Source organism: Leptodactylus fuscus, chromosome 2 (assembly GCF_031893055.1).
Source record: "Leptodactylus fuscus isolate aLepFus1 chromosome 2, aLepFus1.hap2, whole genome shotgun sequence".
Lineage (NCBI taxonomy): Eukaryota > Metazoa > Chordata > Amphibia > Anura > Leptodactylidae > Leptodactylus > Leptodactylus fuscus.
This window is the reverse complement of record NC_134266.1, coordinates 215118656-215143964: the sequence shown is the minus strand read 5'-3', so window position 1 is coordinate 215143964 and position 25309 is coordinate 215118656. Positions and strand designations below refer to the sequence as shown.

The 25309-nt window shown below is 41.8% G+C and overlaps 1 protein-coding gene across 2 annotated transcripts in view; it reads left to right on the top strand.

Moving 5' to 3' along the window:
* Window positions 1-5159: 5159 nt before the first annotated feature.
* Window positions 5160-25309, top strand: part of RCBTB2 (RCC1 and BTB domain containing protein 2) — a 32580-nt gene continuing 12430 nt past the window's right edge. For both annotated transcript variants that reach the window (XM_075265524.1, XM_075265523.1), the window contains exons 1-8: window positions 5160-5268; window positions 9550-9630; window positions 10977-11132; window positions 13706-13856; window positions 14516-14682; window positions 16409-16567; window positions 21160-21267; window positions 22145-22287. In XM_075265524.1, coding sequence (XP_075121625.1) covers window positions 11010-11132; window positions 13706-13856; window positions 14516-14682; window positions 16409-16567; window positions 21160-21267; window positions 22145-22287 — 851 coding nt within the window. In that variant the 5' untranslated portion in view covers window positions 5160-5268; window positions 9550-9630; window positions 10977-11009. The remainder of the gene's footprint in view (window positions 5269-9549; window positions 9631-10976; window positions 11133-13705; window positions 13857-14515; window positions 14683-16408; window positions 16568-21159; window positions 21268-22144; window positions 22288-25309) is intronic.

Below are 25309 nucleotides of genomic sequence, written 5' to 3'. Positions count from 1 at the left end.
GATTATTTTAGCATATATCTGTACAATTACCATATCTCTGCGCTGAGTTTGGATATGCCACTGTATCCATTATCAAACTTGGTTCACATATTCTGTATCTGGTATCCAAAACACCAAACATTATTGGGACCAATACTTTGTCCTTTTTGATGTTGACATCTCCAGAATTTCTGGCTGCCCCCGGAATCTATAGTGTTTACAGTCCGTCTGCTATACAAAGACCAATCAGCATTGGTCAAAATAGAGAGCTTGTGATCATGTGATCGATCTCACAAGCTCTTACACACTAACAAATATTCTATTGCAGCACCCCTGTCAGTGGAGGCTTCCCCACAAACAGCCCCAGCCTCTTTGCAAATGTGTCCATATTTTTTTTTACTCAGCTCCTCTTCAGAGAAAAAAAAATAGTTTCTAAGAAATGTAAGGGTGCAGCTGAGCTACACGGAGATCGTGTCCACTCAGACAGGGACTGTCTCTGAGGGCGATTGTTAGACACCCATATTCCTTGTTTTGGGTTTTAGAAAAGTGCATATATAGGGGTCTTTCACAACATTAATGTGGACCCTACCGCTGACAAGTTGGTTTGTTTGAGTCACCAATGGTCACTAGCTACATCTTCAAGCCCTTTTGGTCCAATTTCCTGAAGTTCCCCAAAGAGAGTGACTGGGATAATGCTATAGACCAGGCCCTGAACATGTCCAAGTTAAAGTATCTCATGCCATTGGTCCATTATTCATACATGTTCATGCTGACCAAAGTGGAGCAGAAGGGTCAGGTGTCTTAACCTCACAGTATGAAAGGCTTGTCATTGAAACTAGCACTGCTTAAAAGCAGTCTATCACCACTAAAAAAAATAATTTTTAAACCACTTAAATGCTGTCATAAGTCCGGTTAGTGATATAGTGAAAATACTTTTCTTGAGTCACAGTGCATTCTTGCTTCTGAAAAATTCTACTTTTATAACATAAGTAAATGTTCTGGTGTTTCATCCAGACATTAGAGTCCTGTCAGGTCATAAGGACAGATTTCTTCAGCTATTCAGAAATACTACATCTTTGGTAAGAAAGTTGGTTCTTCTGTCACTAAATCTTCTTTGGGTATTCCCTAGAAATGACAGCCTTCACAATATGCTTTGCCCAGGTCCTAGCAAGATGAGAGGTTTCCCTGAGGGAATTAGCGCCTTTGATCAGGAAGCTGGTTGCTACACAATCGGTCTTCAGTTCTCCTACAGCCAGTGTCGCCAAGTACAATTTTGGCTGAACATTCTTATTCATCAAGGCTGATGGAATGCAGTTACCTATTACATCCAGTGGTATAAAAAGAGATCAGTGAAGTAATATTGATGTCAGAAATCTCAGTATAGTTACTGTTACTGTGTCGACCTGGAAAGCTTTTGCAATGTTCAGAGTTCTCCTAAACTTATCCAATAGTAACTGAGGAGGCATATTTACACCCTCTTCCTCCTCAGCTGGTGTCTTGTTTAGTTGTACCTAGTTTGGCTGTTATATCCTCATGTGTGCTGAACTGCTCTAAATTGACCGTTGGCTTATTACAAAAAATTTGCCTGGCTCTGATGTTACCTCTCGGAACTGACCTTTAATGTGTTACTAGAAATCTGCTTGTCATCTGATTCAGGCTGTGTTGGACTGATCCTTGGCTTGAACGTTCAGTCTCATGATTTATCCTCCTGTTTCTGATCTGCCTTGTAAAGTACAGTATTGTGGCTTCTGGTTTGACTTCCCTTTGTGGCGCATTTATTTCCTGTACCAGTGTCTGTGGTGATAACTTGGGCCCGAAATTCAGCACAAGTCCACCTGGCTTTGTGGCTGGCTCTGGTAAAAACGTTTGGTTGTCTAGGATCTACCTCTCAGCACCGTATAAGATTTAAACAGTTAGTTCTACTGCTCTCTGTTGTCAGTCAGTCCCTGCAATATCTGATATTTGCTTCAGAAACTCTATCATTACAACTGATAAAAACTCCTCAGCCTTGTCCCATCTGGATGAATCCTCCAGACAAAATAGTGATAGGGAGCTTTTTACAATATCTCTGCAGGAAAGGCTTACCTCAGTACAGAAAATATGATCAACTAGCATCTGTCCGCAAAATTGTCTGTGGGTTGGAGTTGGCGCTGAGCCGCTGATATTTCGGCATTCGCCGTTGGTTATGATCCGCCGTGTACCGCCACGTCCACTCCTGCATGCCCCTGTCCCATTTGCTCCTCGCCTGTCCCAGCGGGCTTTTTACCTACCGTCTGCCCCTGGCTCCCTGCAGCCACCCTCATTCCCTGCGCTCATGCCCCTTCACCCCTCTGTCTCCCATGGCCCCAGCCACACCCTCTCCACGCCCCCCTCTCCCTCCCACGGCACCCCAGGTCGACCTCCCCACCCCCCCTTTTTCTGCAGACCCCCCCCTCCTATCCCCCCACCTGTCGGGCACCCCCTTAAAACCCCCTGTTTAGCCCCCTCGGCAAAATCCCCTAACTCTCCTGCCGGCACATGCACTGTCCCGCTGCCGAATGACACAACGTACTCACCATAGCGAAGCTGGAGGGTTGGGAAGGCGCAAGACCAGTAAGCAGAGTGCGGCGTTGGAGACTGTCGCAGGCTGCCGAGGACTTCCGGCGCTGCGGCCTAGGCAACAGCCGCAAAGTGGTGGCATCCCGGAAGATGTTATGTACGTCGGCAACGTGCGCATGCACCTGCAAATACAGTGTAGTTGCTGTGGCAGGCCGGGCGGTGTCACGGATCCCGATTGCGCTGGTGTTTGGAAAAGATGCTGGGTCCGGAGCGTGGAAGAGGTAGGCCACTGGAGTAACCTTAACGTGAGTGGGGAAGTGTGAAAGCATATGTAAATGTTATTGCCTGGGGTTAGGGGCTAGCCCGGAGGCGGCAATAGGGAGTTTGTGGCTTGCTATGCTAAGAAGTGTGTGGGATTGCAGACCTGCTGCTATGAGTTCAGTTTTTCGGCGGCTCCTGCCAAGAACGTATGTCTGTAATCGGTTTTTGCGTGACTGAGGAACAAACATCCAAACACACAAACTTTCACCTTTATAATATTAGTAGGATTATAATATTAGTAGGATTGCAGGATCCAGACTTCATATTACTTTTGCTAAAGTTAAGAGCAGTAAAATTGCGGTTATGGAGGTTGATTTCCCAGTTGAGCCTTCACCATTTGTTCCCTATCCATATGGACAACATAACTGCAGTGACCTACATAAACAAGGTTGCAGGGCACCAAATCCAAGACTCTCTGCAGAGAGGCTCTGGATTAGTAAAATTGGGCAATAGGTTGCAACCTAGATTTGAGAGGTCAGTATATTCCAGGTCACTGGTAGATTCAATCTTGTGAAACGAGAAGTCTCTTTTGACATTGTCATTGAAATCCTGCCTTTTGCAAAAGACTTGAATACTAATGATACGTCACTCCGTTATTCTTGGTAATGGTGCTCAGAAAGGCATCGCATTAATTTGTGAATGAGACTATTCACATAAATATTTTTTTCAGACCTTCAAAAAGTAGGTCAAATCCTATTACTGGCCATTTTCATGGATCCCTCAATAGAAAAACGTCCCTTTTTCATGGCTGTTTTGTCCATTGGTTGTGTGAGTAGCTTAAAGGGGTATACCCAACTTGTTTGTTCACCACCATGTAGGGTGTGTGCTCTGTTCACTTTCTGGTTTCCTCGGTGAATTGGTGGGTGGGGTTTCACTTGCTATCTCCCAGACAAAGGCAGCTCTGCTTAGCTCTCTTCATAGCAGTACATTTTTGCAGTCAGTAATGAGGGATGGTTGTAAATAAATTTGCACAGTATCACTGGAAGATGCACGAAGCTGAATATGAAGCTGATGTAGCAGAGCTGGATATGATAGGTGATGAGAATCCCAAACTTACATGCTACAGGACCAAGAGTTAGCTTGCAATAAACTCAGTTTTAGGTCTGTGTTACATACAGAGGTAACAGTGTCCCTGTCTCAGCCCTTATCAGCAAAATTCAATTACAGTAGCAGACTGATAACTGGAAAAGCAGGAGGTCAACGGCTCAGAAATACAAGCTGCTCCAATCATTCAGCTCCCCCTCCCTCCTGAGAGCAGGGAGCTACGTCATTTGTCCTGGGTGGAGAGATAAGCTCATCCCCAGGTCAGTGGTTATGGAAACACAGTGTAAACAATGAAGTGAATAATATCAGATAGCAGCCAAACAAAGCAGTTTTGATGAAGCAATGTATTTAAGAAAAGTCTTAAATCCACATAAGCTAATAGTATAGATAGGATCCTTGAGATGGGACAAGCTTTTAAAGCTTAACGATCCAAAAACTTGTAGGAGGCTCCTGTACAAAAGCGGTGAACTCCTGGCATCTTGGAAGAGTCAACAAATCTCCTGTGCCCATTGAAAAGCACCTACATCTGCTGGGTTCCTCCTAGTCAAATTATACATGACATGGGCAATTTATGTGCTGGTCACATCACATAAATGAACATACTCTACATATTTCATGCTCATGTTACAAAAAAATGGGTGTGCCACAAACTAACAAGTGGGCATATCACACTCCCAAGTGGGCTGGGACTTTAGAAAAATGAATGTGCCAATATTAGAATTTTCAAAACAACCTTCGTGCACCATTTTCCTCAGGAACAAACTAATAGAAGTTGGCAAGTTCAAGTTAAGTAGCCTTACCACATCAGGAGCTTATGCTCTGTTGAATATTTGCTCTGCAGCAAGCATTGTAAGCCCAAGGCCCCATGTTCTGCAAAAGCTGCTTTTTTTGTTGCAGATATTGCTGCAGTTTTTAATCCAAACCCAGGAGGGCGCAACAGAGTTGAATTCAATAGTGAAGCAGGGAGCTATCTACTAATAATAATGGTAATGACCCCCCCCCCATGTGCTATCTGTAATATTGGTGTTATTCTTATGCAGCCTTTGCACCCATGAGGCTCCAGTAGTGATTGCTAGGTACACTGCACCCTCTATTCTAGCCTATTCCCCCATCCTCCTCCCTAGCGGCCGCCGCTCACCCTAGTCCTCAGCTCCAGCTCACAGAACTGTGAGAGCTCCGCCCCCTAATCTGCGACCAACGAAACGAAAGCGTGACGTCACTCTCAGCAGCCGTCAGTTCTCCTCTCTGCCTGTTGTGACGTTCCTGAAGCGGGGGCGGGGCCAGCGTCTCTCTGCGTCACTGCTGCCGGCTGTAGTGGGGACCTTTGGAGATTGTCATAGTAACAGCTGCTGTAGGACCCCGGTGTCGATGACTACGGAACACCAGGTGGGCAGTGTGTGTCAGTCTGCTGTGTCCGCGGTCAGGTAGCTGTGCACTGTGCGAGCACTAGGGCATTGTTCACACACAGTGGTGGGTAACATGGAGTAGGCGCGCTGTTATTATTGTTTGTGCTGAGCTGCAGCTGACAGACTGGTCACTTACACACGGGTGACATTGTCCCTCCTTTATGTATTTATCGTACGGACTGACCTTTGTTGATCTGTATGTGTGTTTTTCATGTGCAGATGTCATAAGACCTCTTCTTTATGACGTCATTATGTACTATGGGTGATTTCATAGTGCATGAAGTAGCAGATGATGTAAGAACTGGAGAGGTGCTGTGTGTCTGGAGCCTGTAAGGGGGCACCGAGTCCCTGCAGCTCTGTACTATGGAGAGTAGGAGAGGCATGTGCTGTATGGTGCAGGTGCAAGGCATGTAGGGGGAGACTGTCTCCATAGGAGTCTATTCACACAACCAACACCTTCAGCTATCCTTGAAATGGAAAATATAGAGAACTGTATGCATTTTTTATTTTTTACAAGTCAGGTTTTTGGGTCTGTATCCATTAAACACATTTCTATGTTGTGGCTTGTGTGAATAGAGTGTTACAGTATGACATAGCAGCATCTTACACAGCCACAAACCTTCTGTATGTATCCATAGGTAATTGTGGGCATGCAGCGGTATGTATGGCAGGATCCTATGGAATTCTACATTGCACCATCTTATACAGCCACAAACCTTCTGTATGTATCTTATATGTAACTTATATAGGTCACTTTTTGAATCCATCCACTTATGTTAGTGACGGAGTCACAGGGCAGCAGGACAATCTTTGGTCACAGACGGCCATAGTGGAGGTATAGCCCAAGCCTTAATGTATAAGGAGTGGTGAAGTGAAATAGATAGTATGTCTAGCAAAATAAAATGTATACGGCAAGCTCTATACTGATCGCTTCACGCTCGAGAGTCTCATCATGTGAATGTGCCCCAGTCAGAGTATGGACATGGCTACAAAAAGAAGTGATAGCTTCTAAGTGTATCAGTAATAGGACTGACCCAGAATAATGTGTCACATGTCTCTCCATCAGACTTGTTATGTAGGAGGAAAGTCTTCCATAGTAGAATATTATTTATTAATGTGGTATCAAATATTAGTATTTAGACTGTGCATACATTGAGTCAGTGCACTGATATACAGTATATGCTTGGAACAGCTCCTGGTGTATACATTATTTTTTTCATAAGCATCCATTTACTAGACAGAGGCTTACACAGTTTCCTTTTGGCCTCCATCTATCTGGAGTGTGCCAATTCCTGTATAGAGGGCCATTGCTAAAACACTCAGACTGTGCACTGTATGCTGTTTTTTTTTTTTTTTACATTTGCAATTTATGAGTGATAGATGCTACTGTATCCCATGCCTTTGTATCCTGAACAATACTCCCTGAGGACAGCCTGAAACCCTGTGTATACAGAGCCTAACATCGCATGTCTGAAGTGTGTTGCTATTTTCAGGTGCTATTTGCAAGCACATCTTTGAACTTTAGAAACCAGGCTCCACTCGGACGTCTTCCTGTGTGTAGTCTAACTTGTCATTTCAGGAAGGAAGACAAAATTCTAGAAGGTGGTTTCACTGAAGATGTGATTTGCTGATGAGTTATATGTAGGATATCCTGTGTCAGAGGAAATGTGCTTAAATATTGTTTATCTATACAGTAGAAAACACCTTGACTTGGTATCGACCTATCTTTAGGATAGGTCATTGATATCAGATTGGTGGGGGTCCACCATTCAACTGTTCCCAGAACTAACACAGGGGGGCTGAGTAGGAAGTACAGTGTTGGCCAAAAGTATTGGCACCCGTGCAATTCTGTCAGATAATACTCATTTTGTTCCAGAAAATGATTGCAATCACAAATTCTTTGGTATTATTATCTTCATTTAATTTGTCTTCAATGGAAAACCACAAAAAGAATTGTCAAAAAGCCAAATTGGATATAATTCCACACAAAACATAAAAAGGGGGTGGACAAAAGTATTGGCACTGTGAAAAATCATGTGATGCTTCTCTAATTTGTGTAATTAACAGCACCTGTTACTTACCTGAGGCACCTAACAGGTGGTGGCAATAACTAAATCACACTTGCAGCCAGTTGAAATGGATTCAAGTTGACTCAACCTCTGTCCTGTGTCCTTGTGTGTACCACATTGAGCATGGAGAAAAGAAAGAAGACCAAAGAACTGTCTGAGGACTTGAGAAGCAAAATTGTGAGGAAGCATGAGCAATCTCAAGGCTACAAGTCCATCTCCAAAGACCTGAATGTTCCTGTGTCTAATGTGCGCAGTGTCAACAAGAAGTTTAAAGCCCATGGCACTGTGGCTAACCTCCCTAGATGTGGACGGAAAAGAAAAATTGACGAGAGATTTCAACGCAAGATTGTGTGGATGGTGGATAAAGAACCTTGACTAACAACCAAACAAGTTCAAGCTGCCCTGCAGTCCGAGGGTACAACAGTGTCAACCCATATTATCCATCAGCGTCTGAATGAAAAGGGACTGTATGGTAGGAGACCCAGGAAGACCCCACTTCTTACCCAGAGACATAAAAAAGCCAGGCTGGAGTTTGCAAAAACTTACCTGAGAAAGCCAAAAACGTTTTGGAAGAATGTTCTCTGGTCAGATGAGACAAAAATAGGAAAAGGCATCAACAAAGAGTTTACAGGTAAAAAAAAAAAAGGCCTTCAAAGAAAAGAACACGGTCCCTACAGTCAAACATGGTGGAGGTTCCCTGATGTTTTGGACTTGTTTTGCTGCCTCTGGCACTGGACTGCTTGACCGTGTGCATGGCATTATGAAGTTTGAAGACTACCAACACATTGTGCAGCATAATGTAGGGCCCAGTGTGAGAAAGCTGGGTCTCCCTCAGAGGTCATGGGTCTTCCAGCAGGACAATGACCCAAAACACACTTCAGGTCAGCACTAGAAAATGGTTTGAGAGAAAGCACTGGAGACTAAAGTGGCCAGCAATGAGTCCAGCCCTGAATCCCATAGAACACCTGTGGAGAGATCTCTTGATGGCAGTTTGGAGAAGGCCCCCTTCACATCTCAGGGACCTGGAGCAGTTTGCCAAAGAAGAATGGTCTAAAATTCCAGCAGAGCATTGTAAGAACCTCATTGCTGGTTACCGGAAGCGGTTGTTCACAGTTATTGTGTCTAAAGGTTGTGCTACCAAGTATTAGGCTGAGTGTGCCAATACTTTTGTCCGGCCCATTTTTGGAGTTTTGTGTAAAATGATCAATGATTTGACTTTTTTTCATTCTCTTTTGTGTTTTTTCATTGCAAGCAAAATAAATGGAGATATTAATACCAAAGAGTTTGTGCTTGCAATCATTTTCTGGAAGAAACTGAGTATTATCTGACAGAATTGCAGGGGTGCCAATACTTTTGGCCAACACTGTACTGCTCAATTTTCTGTTACATCTTGGCCTCTGTTAAGTGAATGGGAACTAAGCGACACAGCTGTTCAGGCACTGCTCAAAGAACAGGGCTGTGTAAGGCTAGGTTCACACCTGCATGGGCCTCTCCATCATTCACTGTGGGGACCCGAACGATGGAGAGCTGGACCGCTAAAACAGCGGTTACCCACGGACCCCATAGACTATAATGCAGGACTTTTCTCTCCACCGATTTTCAGCACTGTGTTAGATTTAGTATTAGGAACTGCTGTGAATGACTGTCCTAAAAATTGGTCATTGATATCCTCAACCTGAAAAACCCCATTAAGTGGAGTTGATGCCTTCCTGAAATCTGTACTAATGTGTATACACAACTATGGCAAATGTGTCCTCAGTATCTGAAAATAGACAAAAGTTGAATTACAAAATCTCAACTATAACCACTGAGGCTTTTTACTCCAAAGAATGTGGAGGTTATACAATGTTTCAGATAATGTGTATTTTACCGTGTCTGTCATGATATCAGAAGTTTCCAAGAAACCCAGCTGACACCAAAACGTTTTTTTTTTTATTTTTTTTTACTTGCAATTGGTTCTGCTTTTTATGTTAATTTGCAAAAAAAAGTAAGGCTGTGACTGAAGTGTTTTTTTTCAAGACCCGCTTGCTCACTGCAGATTCCTGAGTACAAGCTACATGACTGGAGAACTCTGACTACAAGTGAAGTGTTAGTATACAGAATCATGGATGAGGAATACCTTACAGATGCCTTCAACATAATAAAAGAAACATTGTATAAATTGTTTCTAACTTTTCTCCTTGTCTTTCTAGGGGCCTGTGGCGGCGATAACTGATACTCTGCTATCAATGCTTCTTATATCAAAGCTGCAGTACATATGACCTTCAATGAAGGTACGAAACCCATAATACCACTAGAGTCATGTTACAAAGCATGTGAGCTGCTCTCTTACTACAGTTATAAGGTGCCAGGAACTGGAACCTTAAAGAGGTTGTCCAGGGCTTCACTATTGATGACCTATCTATAAGATAGATCATCAATAACAGATTGTTGGGGTTCCAACTTCCAGAATCCCTCACGATCAGCTGTCTGCTGGAGCTGCAGTGTACTGAAACTATACAGCTCTGACCCATTCACTTAGAATCCCACACAGGATCTTTTATGACATCCCATTCTAAATTCATAGGCATTAAAGCAATTTTCTGGGCTAAAAATGTAGGTGACTAATATCAGATTGGTGGGGTCTGACAATTGTCTTCCACATCAGTTAGCTGTTTTCAGCAGCTGATACACAGGAAGTGGAGCAGGAGTAGACAGCTCTGTTCTCTTGTAGTGGTGGAACTAAGTCACTGCAGTTTAGCTCCCGCTCAGATGAGATTAGATGAGAGATTATCTACAGTACTAGGTCTGGCAGTTACACAGAAAACGGCGCTATCTGCTTCCTACACCATTCTCTGCTGAGAACAGCTCATCAGTGGGGGTGTCAGACCCCACCAATCTGCAGAACTTTGGCAAACTTTATGTATTGTGTGTGTGAGCATTTGGCAATCCAGCATTGTAACTTTACATGACGTGCCACTTTGTATCTCTGGTTTCTAAATACTTATTTTTTTTCTAATAAAACACTTACATGAGTGGAATATCTAGGAGGAAAGAAAGTGGTGACATCTTATTAAAGTACCACTCCAGAATGAATTGCGTATTTAGATATGGCTTCTGCTCAAAAGCTGAGCAGCCACCATAGCTGCTGGGTCTGCGTTGTATTATAGTTACGGGGTCAGAATATGGATATCAAAAAAAATTTTTTGCATAGTTTTGGATTTTTTAAGGGGTTAAAACAGGGGATAAAAACTATATAACTTTGGTATCCCCGGAATCCTACCAAGCCATAGAATACAGGTGACTTGTCATTTTGGCTACACAATGAAAGCCGTAAAAACATAACCTGTAAGAAAGTCCCACAAGCACTGGTTTTCTCCAGTTCCACTCCATTCTGGATTTTTTTTACAGCTTTCCAGTACATTGTACAGAATAATATTTGGTACCATTATGAAGTATAATTTGTCCCACAAACATTAAGCCCTCATATGGCTGTGAATGGAAGAAATAAAAAAAAAGTTACGGGGTTTGGAAGGTGTGTAGTCAAAAACTGAAAAATGTCTGCTGCGGGAAGGGGTTAAAGAGTACTCTCCATCATGGTGAATACAAAGTAATTGTTATGCTTTCTATTTTTTTCCAGATAGTGCGGTTCTAATTTCAACGCACGTTGACCATGGTAGATGTTGGAAAATGGCCGATATTTGCACTTTGCCCTCAAGAAGAACTAAAGTTTATCAGAAAGGCTTGTGTGTTTGGTTCTGGAAATGAAGTGTTGTATATCACAAAAAACGATGAGGTAATGTAGACAAGGAATTGATTTACAGGTCATTGGTAAAACTACTCTTTATAACTGAATACATTTATTGTACTGGTGGAATTGCCTTACTCAGGTTTAATGAGAATCATTATTTCTTATTCTACCAGCTTCATATTTTAGCCTTGTACTTAGATTTTTCAAGGTTTTATACATAGTCTGACAGATGAATGGAGAGCTGCGAGACCTTGTCATGGTGATGTAGTAGTTGGGGTTTCTCAGGTCCTGATGTTATATATTGCATCATAGAATACGCTTAAAAAGCTGCACTATCTAATATATTCATGCTGTGTAACTCGTAGACATTTATACCAGGCTTTGTAACTATCCCCTACTCCACATTAGGGATATAAGGTTTTGGCCATAGCACACATTTAGATTCCATCCTTAACTTTTACAAACTCATTCTGTCATCCCAAAAAGTGTTTATGTATCTGAAGTCCCATATATGTCACATACTGGTAGCTATCCCATAAAGGCTATATTACACAGCCAGATCTCCCTGAAAAGCTAATTGATGAGAAACAGATTCATCACCACCTGTTTACATTAACCTTACTCAGGCTGATGTAAACTGAATGGGGAGGACGATCTCTATTGCAGTATTAGGTTGCATGTGTCATCGGCAGCACTGCCCTTATTACACAGGTGATGCACTGCCGATAAGCTGTATCTTTTATCCTGCATAGAAGATGCGATCATCTGTCCAGAAACATTATTAGATAGGGCTTTTATGGTCACCAAGCAGTTGGTGCTGATATTAGCCATGAATATTGTCCTGTCTGATAGGGCCTTAAGTCAGCACATCAGCTCAGGAGTCTTAGGGTACATTCACACTACTGATACGCTGCCTGATTCTGAACGTTAAAACACGCGTGTACGGCTAGCTCAGCTCATTCAGAGCCGTACTCGTGAGCACTTCCCATTCACTTCAATGGGAGCGCTCGTAGTGAAAAAAGCAGCCCATTCATTTCAATGGGGAGCGCTCGTATGCCGGCTCCCATTGAAATGAATGGGATCTGCTTTATACGCGCTGATTTTGAACGTGTTTTAACGTTCAGAATCAGGCAGCGTATCAGTAGTGTGAATGCACCCTTAAAGAGGTTTTCCCATGAACAGTACTTACCCTGTATCCACATAATAGATGTCTGATTGCTGGAACCTCCACTGATCATAATGGTGGTCTGTCATTCACAAAGGAATATGCATATAAGACCTCCTTGGTGGAGACGAGCAGTGCTCTTGCTCCACCTTTTGGAAAGCAGCTCCCTATAGATGAGTGCCTTGTTATCCTAAAACCTAATAGCAGTTAGTGTCTCTTTAATGACAAATAGCATCCCTTCTGCCCCATAAGAAACAAAGACAGTTTTTCTTTTAGACATGATAATGGTCACACAAAAATAGTCACACATGCCCCACTGCTCCATTCACACACAGGACTTGGGAACTCCCATTCTTTTCACCATGGTGGGTCTGTGGTGGTAGATAGGGAAAATTTGTTTGTGTGAAAACCTCTTTAGGCTAAGGGCCCACGTTGCAGAAACAGCTTTTTTTTTTTGAGCCAAAGCCAGGAGTGGATTGAGCAGACGGGAGAAATATAAGAAGTTCATATATTTTCCATTCCTTTTGTAGCCATTCTTAACTTTAGCTCAAAAAAAAAAAAAAAAAATCGCAACAAAAACTGCAACAAAAAAAGTTGCATTTCCACAACGTGGGGGCCTCAGCCTAAACAGGACCTTTTACCGCCACCAGCAAGTCCAGTTCTTTACATCAATTAGTAGGTGCTGCTCCCCTGATTCCGGAACAGGTGGATTTTTTTTCTCTAGCCCCCATCCTTCATTCCTAAGCAATATATTCTGTTAGTTTTGGTTCCTGATGTACTATATAGGCTCTGTACTGTCAGCAGGGCAGTGTCAGGCAGGAGTAGGCAAGGGGTGTGATTCTGAGCTTTGACATTGGCTGTCTCTGATTGGAGCTCTGAGTCACACCCCCTTGTCTGCTCCTGCCTGACACTGCCCTTGTGACATTAGAGGCTAAATAGCACATCAGGCACCAAAACTACCTGTGCTTTTTGCTCTGGAAAAAAAACCTCCAACTGTCCTGGAATCAGCGGAGTGGCATCTATTCACACATGCTAAGAACTAGAGGTGGTGAAAGGTCCACTTTAAGCTGAGGCCACATGTTATGTAAAAGCTGCATTTTTTGTTGTTGCAGTTTTTGCTGTGAATAGGAAATATAAAGTTTGTTAATATGTTTGTCAATCACCTGGTAGATGGTTTACAGAGCAGTGTCCATATTTATATTATAATGTTGGGTTATAGGTTGGACTTGATGGACCCATGTCTTCATCCAACCTCATCAAGTATGTTACTAGGTATGCAACAAAAATACACAGCTTTTCTGTAGCACGTGGCCTCAGCCTCAAGCTGGATACGTTTTTTTGGCTGTTCTTCATGAACAGTATAGTTAAAACCTGATGTGATCCTAGCCTAAGATGCTTTTTCAAGTGAACATTACCTAAACTCTTCCATCTGTTTTTTGTATTTCTTTTCCAGGTTTTTGTGATGGGTACAAACAGCAGTGGCTGTTTAGGAACAGGAGATGCACAAAGTATTATTGAACCTAGGTGTCTTAATGTTCTCTCAGGGAAGAAGATAGTTAGTCTGAGCTGCGGAAGTGGTCCCCATGTTGTAATTGTTACTGCAGGTAGGGTTAAAAAGAATATAAGTCATGAAAACTTGACTAACTTTCTGCATGTCTTTGTATATTCTTACTTCTGTTTGATGCTATGGTTTAGGTCAGCAGTGATAGTGGAAGGCTTTGTACTACATTGCATTTTGGGAGAGTGTTCAGTGTCGTCATGAAGACCTTGTATCGCTTCAGATCGATGTAGTAAAAACCATTATTATTAACTGTACTCAAAGGGGTTGTCCATCTCGGGGCTATTGCACTAATTTTGAAAGGGCCATGAAGCTATTTCCAGTTTGGTGGCCACTTTACTCTTTACATCACATGCTGTTTGTTTCCTAGCGACATATGATATAGTTCCAGCCTTGTCCCACTCACTTCTATGACATTGCATGACTCCTATGAAACAAATGCTGTGCGATGCAAACCGTGAAGAGGTCCCTTTGCTCGTGCTAGTGCCTCTGGATCTTCAAAGAACTTTTAAGCGGGTTCGCAGCTGTCAGTCCTCTACTGATCTTATTGAGGACCTATTCTGATGAGTGGCCATGAAGAAAATGAGTTGGACAACTCCATTAAATAACTAAATGCATTGACCAGGACATAACCAGTATTAGTGTCGGGTAGAACATAATAGCCATACAGATAATATAAGAACAGCATGATTTCTGTATTTGCAGATGGAGAAGTCTATAGCTGGGGTCACAATGCCTACAGCCAGTTGGGTAATGGCTCTACTAATCAAGCTTTAATTCCATGTCAAGTGTCCACCAACCTGGTAAACAAGAAGGTTGTGAGTGTAGCTTGTGGATCACATCATTCTATGGTGTCTACATCTGATGGAGAGGTAAGAATGTTTTCGTGCACAACATCCTCCAGATGTTTATTTTTGTATGACGCAGGGGGCTAATCCCTTATCGGTACATATGGCTATGGACACACAGCTGATTAACCTCCTTGAACTTGCCACCAGCTTATCCGTTGTGTTCTACAGTAGCAGAAAAGTGGATGACGTTTCCAGTGTATAAATCTCATCTACACATTCTTTGTATGCAGTGTGGTACCTGATAAATTCCATGACAAAAGTCACTCCATTCTGGACGATTGTTACTGTGGCAAAATTTGAGTAATTCCAGTTCTGCTTCCCCGCTACAGGAAATCAACAGTGGTCAAATCCTGTGTTTAAATTTCGTTTTTTTAATGTGACTTTTACAGTATTGTTAACTTTAGAGATTTTGTATTTTGAAATATTGCTAAAATATAGTATAGCAAATACACAGATGAGCCATAACATCATTATGTAGGGTATAGCCACATTCTGTGCTGGGGCTGCCGGCTAGTGCTTTGCTTCTAAATTAGTGAAGCACTTATTAAAAGGGTTTATCCACTTTTCTACTGTTGATAGCCTATCCTGAGGATAGGCCAATCAGTTATGGACCTGTCGGGGTCCGACAGCCAGTACCCCATAGTTGTTCCTGAATGTGTTTACATGCTGGGAGCTGCACTGCTTGTCAGTGGATTTACCGTAAGTATACCGCTGTAGCCATATTCGGTACACGAGATGGCAAAACCATCACATAGGTAAATATGAATAGAAGATAATAAAGCTTAACATTTATTAAATAGATTAAAACATGGCCACAATGTTAACACACAAACAGAAATACATGAGACCCCACCAGTTACGTCTGACATGGGAAAGTCTTAGACATAAATAAATATTGGACAGATATCCAATTATCAAGATGAGATTGACTGATTCCTCAAGCCCTACACAGTAGTGGCAACAGTGGTGATCCACACAGTTAACGGGCTTCACCATGTCTGTGGGAGTCACCAAACTATAGAGGTCCTAACCAAATGACCCTATTGGGCCCTAGAATCTGCCTCAAGATCAGCTCCAAATAACGACCCCCTTGAATCCTCACCCTGTGTGCCCCAAATAACTCCTACCCTGTCAGGAGCAACTTGTTTGTTCTATAGGATATTATAGGATATTCAGTTGGGTACCAACAGGCAGTGGTACAGGTTAGGTTAACCTTCTTTTATCTCATACAGGGTGTGGGCCCTACAATAGTGCTATAGAGTCCTAGAGTTTGAAGGTCCCCTGATGAGTACTGGTGTATTACTAGATGATTTATGTATTGGGACTGGATTTTATAGGACATTGGTGTAAAGGAGAGCCTGGGATAGCATTGGGATAGGTCATCAATATCAGATCAGTGGGTGTCCGACACTTGAGTCCCCACCAGGTAGCAGAGACTGTAGCATTCAGGTGAGTGTGGTGGCCTCTTTACTGAATAGCAAGCCATACGTTTCATAGGAACTGTGCTCAGTATTGCAGCTCAGCTCTATGGACATGAATGGGACTGATCTGCAAACTAGCCAAACAATGAATAAACGTGGCATCAGTGACCTGTGACGTGGCGCTTCGAGCAGCTGATCTGGGGGTCCCAGGGTCATACACCCACCAACCCCTTAACAGAAAAACCCGTTTAAGTTTTATGCATTGTATTGTAACTAACCAATGTTTTCCAAACTGTTTAAGAGAACACTTATCTCTATTCCAATAGGTGTATGCATGGGGATATAATAATTCTGGGCAAGTTGGATCTGGCTCCACAGCAAACCAGCCAATCCCTAGAAGAGTAACTAGCTGTCTGCAGAACAAGATTGTTGTTGGCATTGCTTGTGGTCAGATGAGCTCCATGGCTATAGTGGACAATGGAGAGGTAAGACAAGATGGTAGTGTTCTTATTTGCCACTGTCCACTTTTTATGTTTAATCAGTATTTAATAAAGTTTTTAAAAGTAAACAAAGGCAGACCAATTGGCCTGTGGAAAAGGGAGCAACCAAGGCAATAGAAGCAAATGATAGCAAGCATCAATGAGCGGAACTGAAAAGATCCCTTGTATTGTGCCTCCCGAGCAGAAAAAAAACATTCAATGCATAACTGGTGTAATGCTTGAAAGAAACACATCCCTCAGCTCAACAACAGGTGGCGGTATGGAACCTAGATCATAGCTGCATCAAACATACTATGAGAGGTAATACAAGAAAAGCCAGAGAGGGAGCGGAAAAGACAAATAAAAACAGGACAAGATGAGGGGAGAAGGATGGGAAACAGGCGGGAAGAGGGAATGGGACAGGGCTTCAGAAAAAGGCAAACTGAACGATAGGTATGAGCAAGGCTAGGAGGTCAAGAGAACAAATTGGAGAACTCTGCAGAATCCTGAAACGCCACCCACATCCTCCAGAGGGCATTGAATTTGGAAGAATTGACAGAATCCTCTGCCACCAGAGACTCCATTCAGCAAATACGAAGGAACTTATGAAGCTATTCCATTAATGTAGGGGCTATCATCTGCTCTTTTAGCACAGCAAAGTAGTTTTTTAAATTGATTTTATTTATTTATTTATTTATTTATTTTGCATCCAACCTTAGTTTCTATAATATGTAGGCAATTGGTGTGTCCTCCAGCAGTGTCTGAAGTAGAATCGTGGATAGCATAGATTGGACAGGTTTATTAATCCTGTTTAAGAGGAATACATTTGCACATTTTAGGCAACTTTCCTTTTCAGTAAGCTCCACTCATTTCCTGTTTAATCTCTTGTCTGTAACATAAGTTTGGTGTAAGGCATTCACTTTCATTTGTGGGGTAAATTATAACTATGATGCATATTGAGTATTAGTGATGTTTTACCTGCTAGCTGAGTGATTGTGATTTAAAGGGGTTATTCATTTTTACAATATTTTGTTAGCGTCTCTTTCACATCAGGAAATAGTTCTATCACCTCTACTGACCTGTCTGTTTTTAGAACATACTTGACTTCCATATAAAATAGCCTTCTAAAAAAAAAAAAAAAAAAAAACCGCTCCAGAATTATGTTGCTGTTTACCTAAAAATTTATGGAAAACTCTTAGATTAAGGACCCTTTCACATATACCTATTCAAGCCAAGAAATACAGGTCTTATGTTGCCTGCATTTCTCAGTTTGGCTGCAATGCAAAGCACCATGGAATTAATAGTGCTATAGAAATAAACAATAATAAGCTTCTGTGAACTGAATGGCTTCTGTTTCAGAACAAGCTGTTGTGTGTATTCTATATTGTGTAGCAGTTCTGGCCTCTGCAGGGTCTATCAGAGCTGGTAGATGGTGCTGCCATACAGTGAGTACAGGAGAATCTGCTTCAAGTCGTCTTTCTCACTAAGTAGCCACCCAGGACAATAGAGTTATGCATCAGAAATCAGTATATTGCTGCAAGCTCAGTTCACAGGAGTCACAGTTGGGTTTGGAAATACGGTTGATATTTTTTTGGTTTAAATACAGTTATGTGAAAGGGCCAATGTGGCACCAGTTGCAAACCCCCACTGCCATCAACAGGGGAACACGTAATAATAAATGATTAACCATCTGAAGTGAAGACACCGGCGGCCTGGCCTGGTGTTTAGGATTGTGTCTCTTCATCCTGAGTGATCCTTGTCATAACACTGTCATCTGAGAGCTGTGCCCCTTAACTGCCCACGGGTGCTCCCACACAGTACTATATACTGAATTCAGCGCACTGTTAGCTTTGCCAGACTGATGAAAGAGTACCATCAGGGGTAGCGTTCCTTACTGCCCAGCGATGGCGGCACTGAGCTGTAAGGTCCACCTTTCTGACAGTAGACGGATACCTGTGCCAAAAGTAACAGCATCAATATCTTTGGAACCAGGGCACATAATGACAAAGATGACAGTGCCCTGAATTTAGCTTTCTAGCCGACTGTAATACCGCCAATCTTCAAGGACATGAAAGGTTCTCTTTTAAGTAAAACACTTATTGATTATGAACCTTTTCTTGCTACTGGCTGTGCGGTAACTAGTAGTAAGAAAAAGTCCACAAATAATTTGTATTTCACTTACTCTGTATCAAACCAGTTACAGCACATTGTTGTGATATTGTTCTGATCACCAGTATACCTCGAGAGGATATATGGTCAGGAGGATCAGGACATGTATCACTGAAAGATCATCTGTAACTTCTTAAGTAACCAGTTTTTACTTGTTTGCCCCACATCCTTTTCACAGTGACACATAAGTGGAGAGCGCTATCCTGAATCTTTGTGACTGTTGGCGTATCTGATAAGATTCTGTAAGATGGCTGCATGTAAACGGCCACTTAACCACTACAGTTTGTTTGATAAGAGCCACATCCCTCTACCTCTACTCTCTGATATTTCCCAATAATCACCTCATCATACCAAGAAATGACAAAGCTTATAAACAGAAGACAGAATAGTATCTAGATCTCCACAGGTCACACTTGTGCTTATTCCAACTGAAATCCACAAATATGGGGAAGATTACAAATTCATAAACCGAAAATAAACTTCTGCTTATTTGATACTAACTAAAGAAGACTAGATACCCTATTCACTACAGAGAAGGAGCTTATGGTGGGAGGAGAGTCTACATGGAATGTATTACATTTTGGGGCTAACTTTGATTTTCACTGTTCAGATAAAAATCATATCATATATTGGAAAAGTGAAATGACTTCAGCGATCCTCCTCGATTTTCGGACTTGCTGCATAGTGTTTCCTCCACCCCATAAGCTTCACTGATCTACTTCACATGCTAAGAAGGGGCCAGTTTCACAACTACTTGCTGAACAAGGCTGGGGAATGTGACACGCTACTGAACAGATTTCAGTGTCATGTAATAAAAAAGAGAATGCCCACCATGACCTTACAGGATCGCTCACATCTGTTTTATGTAGTAAATTGCTGTCAAGTAGTAATTTTGTAATGTTTATCATAGAAGTCGGGCAACTCTCGGTATGCTATTATAACAAGGTTAAAAGGATTTTTAGCCAGTCAGTGGGCTTGGTGGTCACATCAGTGATTTTGTCACCACTGAGGCATTTTCTGTTGCTGACACCTTTTGATATCTCTCATCCATATTTCATTGTTTGTCAGGATCTACTTGACACTTTTCGCACAATTTTCAGTTTTGCAAATTATTGCATTCCAGTACACATCTGACAAAGAGCTCTAAATACAGAAATGAGGGAAAGAGTGAAAAAATGCAGGATTTCACCGAAAGCAGCCAAAATCTGTTAATAAAGTACATTACTAACTATATTAATGACACAAATACTGCCAGAAAATCAAAAGTTGACAAAGTTTAGTTCTGCTTTAAGTGACATCCAAGCAGTCTATTGCAGCGGTAACATACAGAGTGTTGCTGTGCGCTGTCTTCCTGTCAGGAGCAGTCTCTGACCACATCGGTGATGTCGCTGACAGCATCCAGCTCTATGTGCAGCTTCTGGCACTTGCTTATAGAATTGCAGGAAGCAAAACATATCATTTGTTGGTGTCTAAATAGTTGCCTGAATGTCACTGCTATGATAGAAGCCCTCAGAGATCTCTTGTGCTTATTCCTGACACAGAAGGCTGAGTTAATATTTGGCAGCCTTGTATGGTAACTCCCTGTAGTGCCGCTGTAGCCGGCTTTTATGGGATATTGTCAGCCACACTTTTATGGGGGATGTGTGGCTGGCTTTTTAGCTTTTGCCAGTTTGGAAGCCAGGTGACTGTCTGGACAAATGGTAACGGTGTGTGTGTATATGTGTGTGTGTGTATATATATATTTATGGGGTAAGTTTTATATAGACTGCTGTTCCTGCTGAAGTAAAATGCTTTGTTTTAAAGTCGCACACCTCTTATTAAATTTGGTGTACAGAATACCTGTAGGGGTGGCGGTGAGCAGACCTACATTTCTGCTGTCTTTTTTTTTTTTTTTCTTATAATTTTGTGGCCTAAAACATAATAATGTGAGTCAATTCCATGTTACACTTATACTGGTTGTATAAAAGGTTAGGTCAAAGAGACAAAGCACAAATTTTAGTTCAGTTCTGGTCATCAATATGGACTATTTATGTTAGACAACTGTACCTTGTTCTATTCCAAAGAGCTTATAATGCCATTTCGGCATTTGGTATTGTATTATATATGCATTGCTAAGAACCAGGATGGATCTGGGTAAGGGCGTCCAGGACCCAAAAATACTCAGTAGTTTACTGACGGTGGTCTGTCTATTGTCTACAGTATTTTGTCCATTCCTGATCTTTATATACAGGAGACAGTACACAGAAGACAAATCTTTGGTCTGTATGAAGTGCACAAGCATTTTCACAATCTCCTAGAATTGGATTATAAAAGTGGTAAATTGTAATCTGCTCTTGTGCGGATCTATAACAAACCAATAAAATAGTGCCGGATGCTTTAGTCATGGCTCTACCTGGAATCACAGCTATTTATCTGTCTACTCTTCTTAGGTTTATGCGTGGGGCTACAACGGAAACGGCCAGCTGGGGTTGGGCAGCAGTGGAAACCAGCCAACGCCGTGCAGAATAGCAGCTCTTCAAGGTATTCGCGTGGAACAGGTGTGTTTACTTTGAGTTTTACCGTAATCTACGCGATGATGATGATATATCACTGCTGTTCTGCAGAATAAATACCTGATTTTATCTCCTGTGCAGGAACATCAGGGGGAGGCAGTATATAAAATAAATAATACTGTCTGTAGGCCAGATCAGAGCACCGTCTCATGGCCCATTAACATCACTCATTGGTCTGTTCCTGCAAAATGATATACTGTAGTTGAAAACTGCTGTAGAGGGATTATATATTGTAACGGTGCAAATAAAATGAAGTTCTGGTGATAAAAATTTTGGAACGTGGTTGCTATAAAACTGTTACCGCTCTGAGCTCTCATGGACAGGTGGTGGTTGGGGGGGGGGGGAGGGTTGGACAGTGAGAGACATGCATGCATATTAAGCTGCTCTAGGCAGCAAAATAAAGATTTCATTCTATACCTATACCACAGTAGGGCTTGTAAAACATCCATGCGTTGCAGAAACAAGCTGCATTGAATTTGGGGCTTGTTACAGATTCTTATTTTTATATCTTGCTATTTTTGATGCAGATATCATTATAATTGATATCTGCTCCAAAATATGCATGTAACGTGGATTTACTGCATATTTTTGGTTTAAGTAGAAGACTACTGTAATGTATGGACTTGGCCTCAAAGTCATTGTTGACAACGCTGTCCTCGCAGCTACATAGTTAGCTCAGTCCGTTCTTTCTCTTCCATCCCATGTTCCATAAAATCCACACTGAGCAATAGCAATATACTGCAGCATGTGAGCAGTGAAGATATGGTCACTCTTTAGCTTATATTATTATTGCTGAGGTCCTCTGAATCCCACCTAAACTTACTGTTTCTATTCTGCTGCTGCTACCCATTGTCTCTTGCAGATTGTCTGCGGCTATGCCCATACCCTGGCACTGACAGATGAAGGTGTACTGTATGCTTGGGGAGCCAACTCCTATGGCCAGTTAGGGACGGGAAATAAAAGTAACCAGTCCTACCCTGTTCAAGTATGTGTGGATAAAGAAAGGTAAGTTTATGTAGCCCTATAATAGGAAATTGATTTCATTCCTGGCAGATTTCTTATTGGATAAGTGTCAGAATTCTTGAGCGATTTGCCCCTCAAAAATTTGTCTTATGTGCTTTATGGAACATTTATTAACTGCTGTAGACAATTTTTGTGCCATATATGACAAGTGGATGGGACATGTGGATGGGACTTACCAAGAGGGTTGGGGCTTGTCTGGAAATGGGGTGAAGCTTATGATATGACTCCTGGATACAATTTTCACTAAACCAACTCATAGTTGTTGGAAAGTTAGACTAGACATGACCAAACTGATATGTTTGATCTTCCAGCCAAGCATGATATGTTGAGTCGGAATAAAAGTTACATTGGGCCGTAAAAGACCACTGCATGGTGAAAATATTCTATCCTAAGGCCGTTGTAACGCAAGGGACCACCACAGTGCCCCTGTACTGATAGCAGAACTAGGCCGCACAGGAAAAACCTCAACAAAGCAACGTGATTTATAGTGTGTTGTGCCTACTTTGATAAAGTCATCACATCAGGCCCTGGAAAGCAGAGAATTCATTAGAGAAAAATAAGGGAATATGGCGATATTATATTCATTGTGAAATTTCCTCTCCAACTTGGCAGATGTAGTGTAAGATCTGGGAGACTCCTTATGGCTTCATCTGCCTGAAGGGATTGCTTTTTGTGGTTCTTGCCCTTATGTCTTTCAAACTAACACAGTTCATTCAGGAGACAAATTTATTGTGCTGTGTAATATGTGAATACACGCATATACAGAACTTTTTTCCTTATCCATAGAATATCATGTATTTTTAATCCTACAGTTAACTGGGACTATTTCTGGAGGCAGCTTTTTGTTTGAAGAAACCGCTAGGCTCTGTTCACACCAGCATTGGCTCTCTGTACGGGGATTTCATTCCTCTTTGCACTTGAAAAATGTGGAGAGAAAAGCGCTGCAAGCAGTACCTTTCTCTCCACATTTTTGCCCTTTTTGGGCGGATACCAAGCGGAAACCACGCGGACCCCATGCGGATTTCCACAGACCACACGCTGGTTTCTGTGGATAACCGCTTTTTTAAGCGCCTTAGGTTTCCATTTGGAGGGGGTGCCAAAGCGGACTCCCCGAACATAAACCCAAACGTAGATGTGAATCTAGCCTCACATGATAACAATTGATGACCAGTTGAGTGCCTGGTCCACAGTGACGGACTGAATATCACTTTGTCTCAAAGCATTACATTTTAAATGCACCTAAACTTTTCATTCTCTGCCAGTGTTTGTGACATTAATCCATTTTGTAATGTACTTTAATAGGTTAAAATCCTGCGCTGAAATCCACTTACTTTACCTTATTTATTTCAGTGGATTTCAGCAAAGTATTCCAGAGAATGGAGCCAGAATCTATTAAGAAAGTACATTAGAAAGTGGATTAATGTCACCAAAACCAAAATGTAAGCCTGATAAGGGGTGGCTTCTATTTCAGCTACAATATACACCAGTTTACTGACACTTTTACGAAAGAATCCTGGCACACTTAGTAGTAAATCTGCCCCATTGTTTCTTTCTTTCTATATGAACCTAGCAGCAGGACACTTCATTACTTTCACCCTTGCTCAGACCTGATAGACGTTGGCCTTGCTCCTTTGTACTGCCTGATAACAGGTGACAATGACATTGAGGCAGCAGTGCAGACGGTGCTGGATTACCTTAATAGTTATTTATTGTCAGACAGTCAGAGTACAAGGCTGATGTCAGATGGTTCTGTTCTGTTACTACCTGTTACCCCATTGACACGACCGTCTGTTATAGACATGGCTTGAAATATATCTGGATCCAGATATTTTGAGCATCTGGACGTTTCCATCACTACAGTTATTGCAGAGGAAATTTCTCATCCTTGTCATTGCTGCCTAGTGAAAGCCCCCAACTGTTTATTGGCACCACTTATCACCATAAAGGAAAGGAGGTGCTGCTAGTATGCCAAAAAAAAGCTGGTGAGAGTCATGTGCTATGTAGTCGTACGTGGCACAAATCACTCTTTTATTATGATGTGTTTGGGGCTAAAAATAATGGAATAAACTTTTGGACCATTGGCTTTTACAGCTTTCAGATATTACCAGCAAATATGTCATACGGACTCTCCGACAGCTCTGCGTCTCCACCTCCCCCGCTCTCCTGAACCATCTTTTAAGTGAATATATGACCAAATCAAAGTACAACGTTTGCCATGTATTGTAACGGTCGACAATTTTTAAATAAAAACCTGTTACAAATTTCTTTACCTGCAATTAATAAGAGATATTGAACATTTGATATGTGTATTTGCTAGTTATGGTATATGTTGTAACATATATTATCTAGGATGAAATATTATTACACTTAACTAGATCCTATTAATATTATAAATGTGAAAGTTTGTGAGTTTGTGTGTTTGGATGTTTGGATGTCCGGATGTTTGTTCCTCAATCACGCAAAACCCGCTCGACCGATTTGGTTGAAAGTTTCCACAAACATAGTTAATACACCCGATTGCGCAATAGGCTACTTTTCGTCACAATAGCGCACATACGTTTTTCCCAGGACCCCCACAAAACACAAACTCACATCACCATCTCTGCAATCTCACACACTTTGGACCATAGCAAGCCCCAAAATTCATATTGCCCTCTTCAGTCTCGCCCCTAACCCCACACAATCACATATACATATACTTTACCACTTTGCCCCTCACCTTAACGATACTCTAGGAGGCTCCCTTTAACGCTCCGGAGCAGCCATGTTTGCCGACCCCCACCGCTCTGACAATCCGCGACACCACCCACCCATGTCAATACCCCTAGGAGGTCTAATAAATGCAAAAAAAAAATAATACAAAATAAAAAGTATTACAAATTCAAATCCCCCCCCCTTTCCCTAGAACACATATAAAAGTAGTTAAATACTGTGAAACAAACATACTGAAAAGTCCAAAACCGCTGTTTTTTCACTATTTTCATTATCATACAAATATCAATCA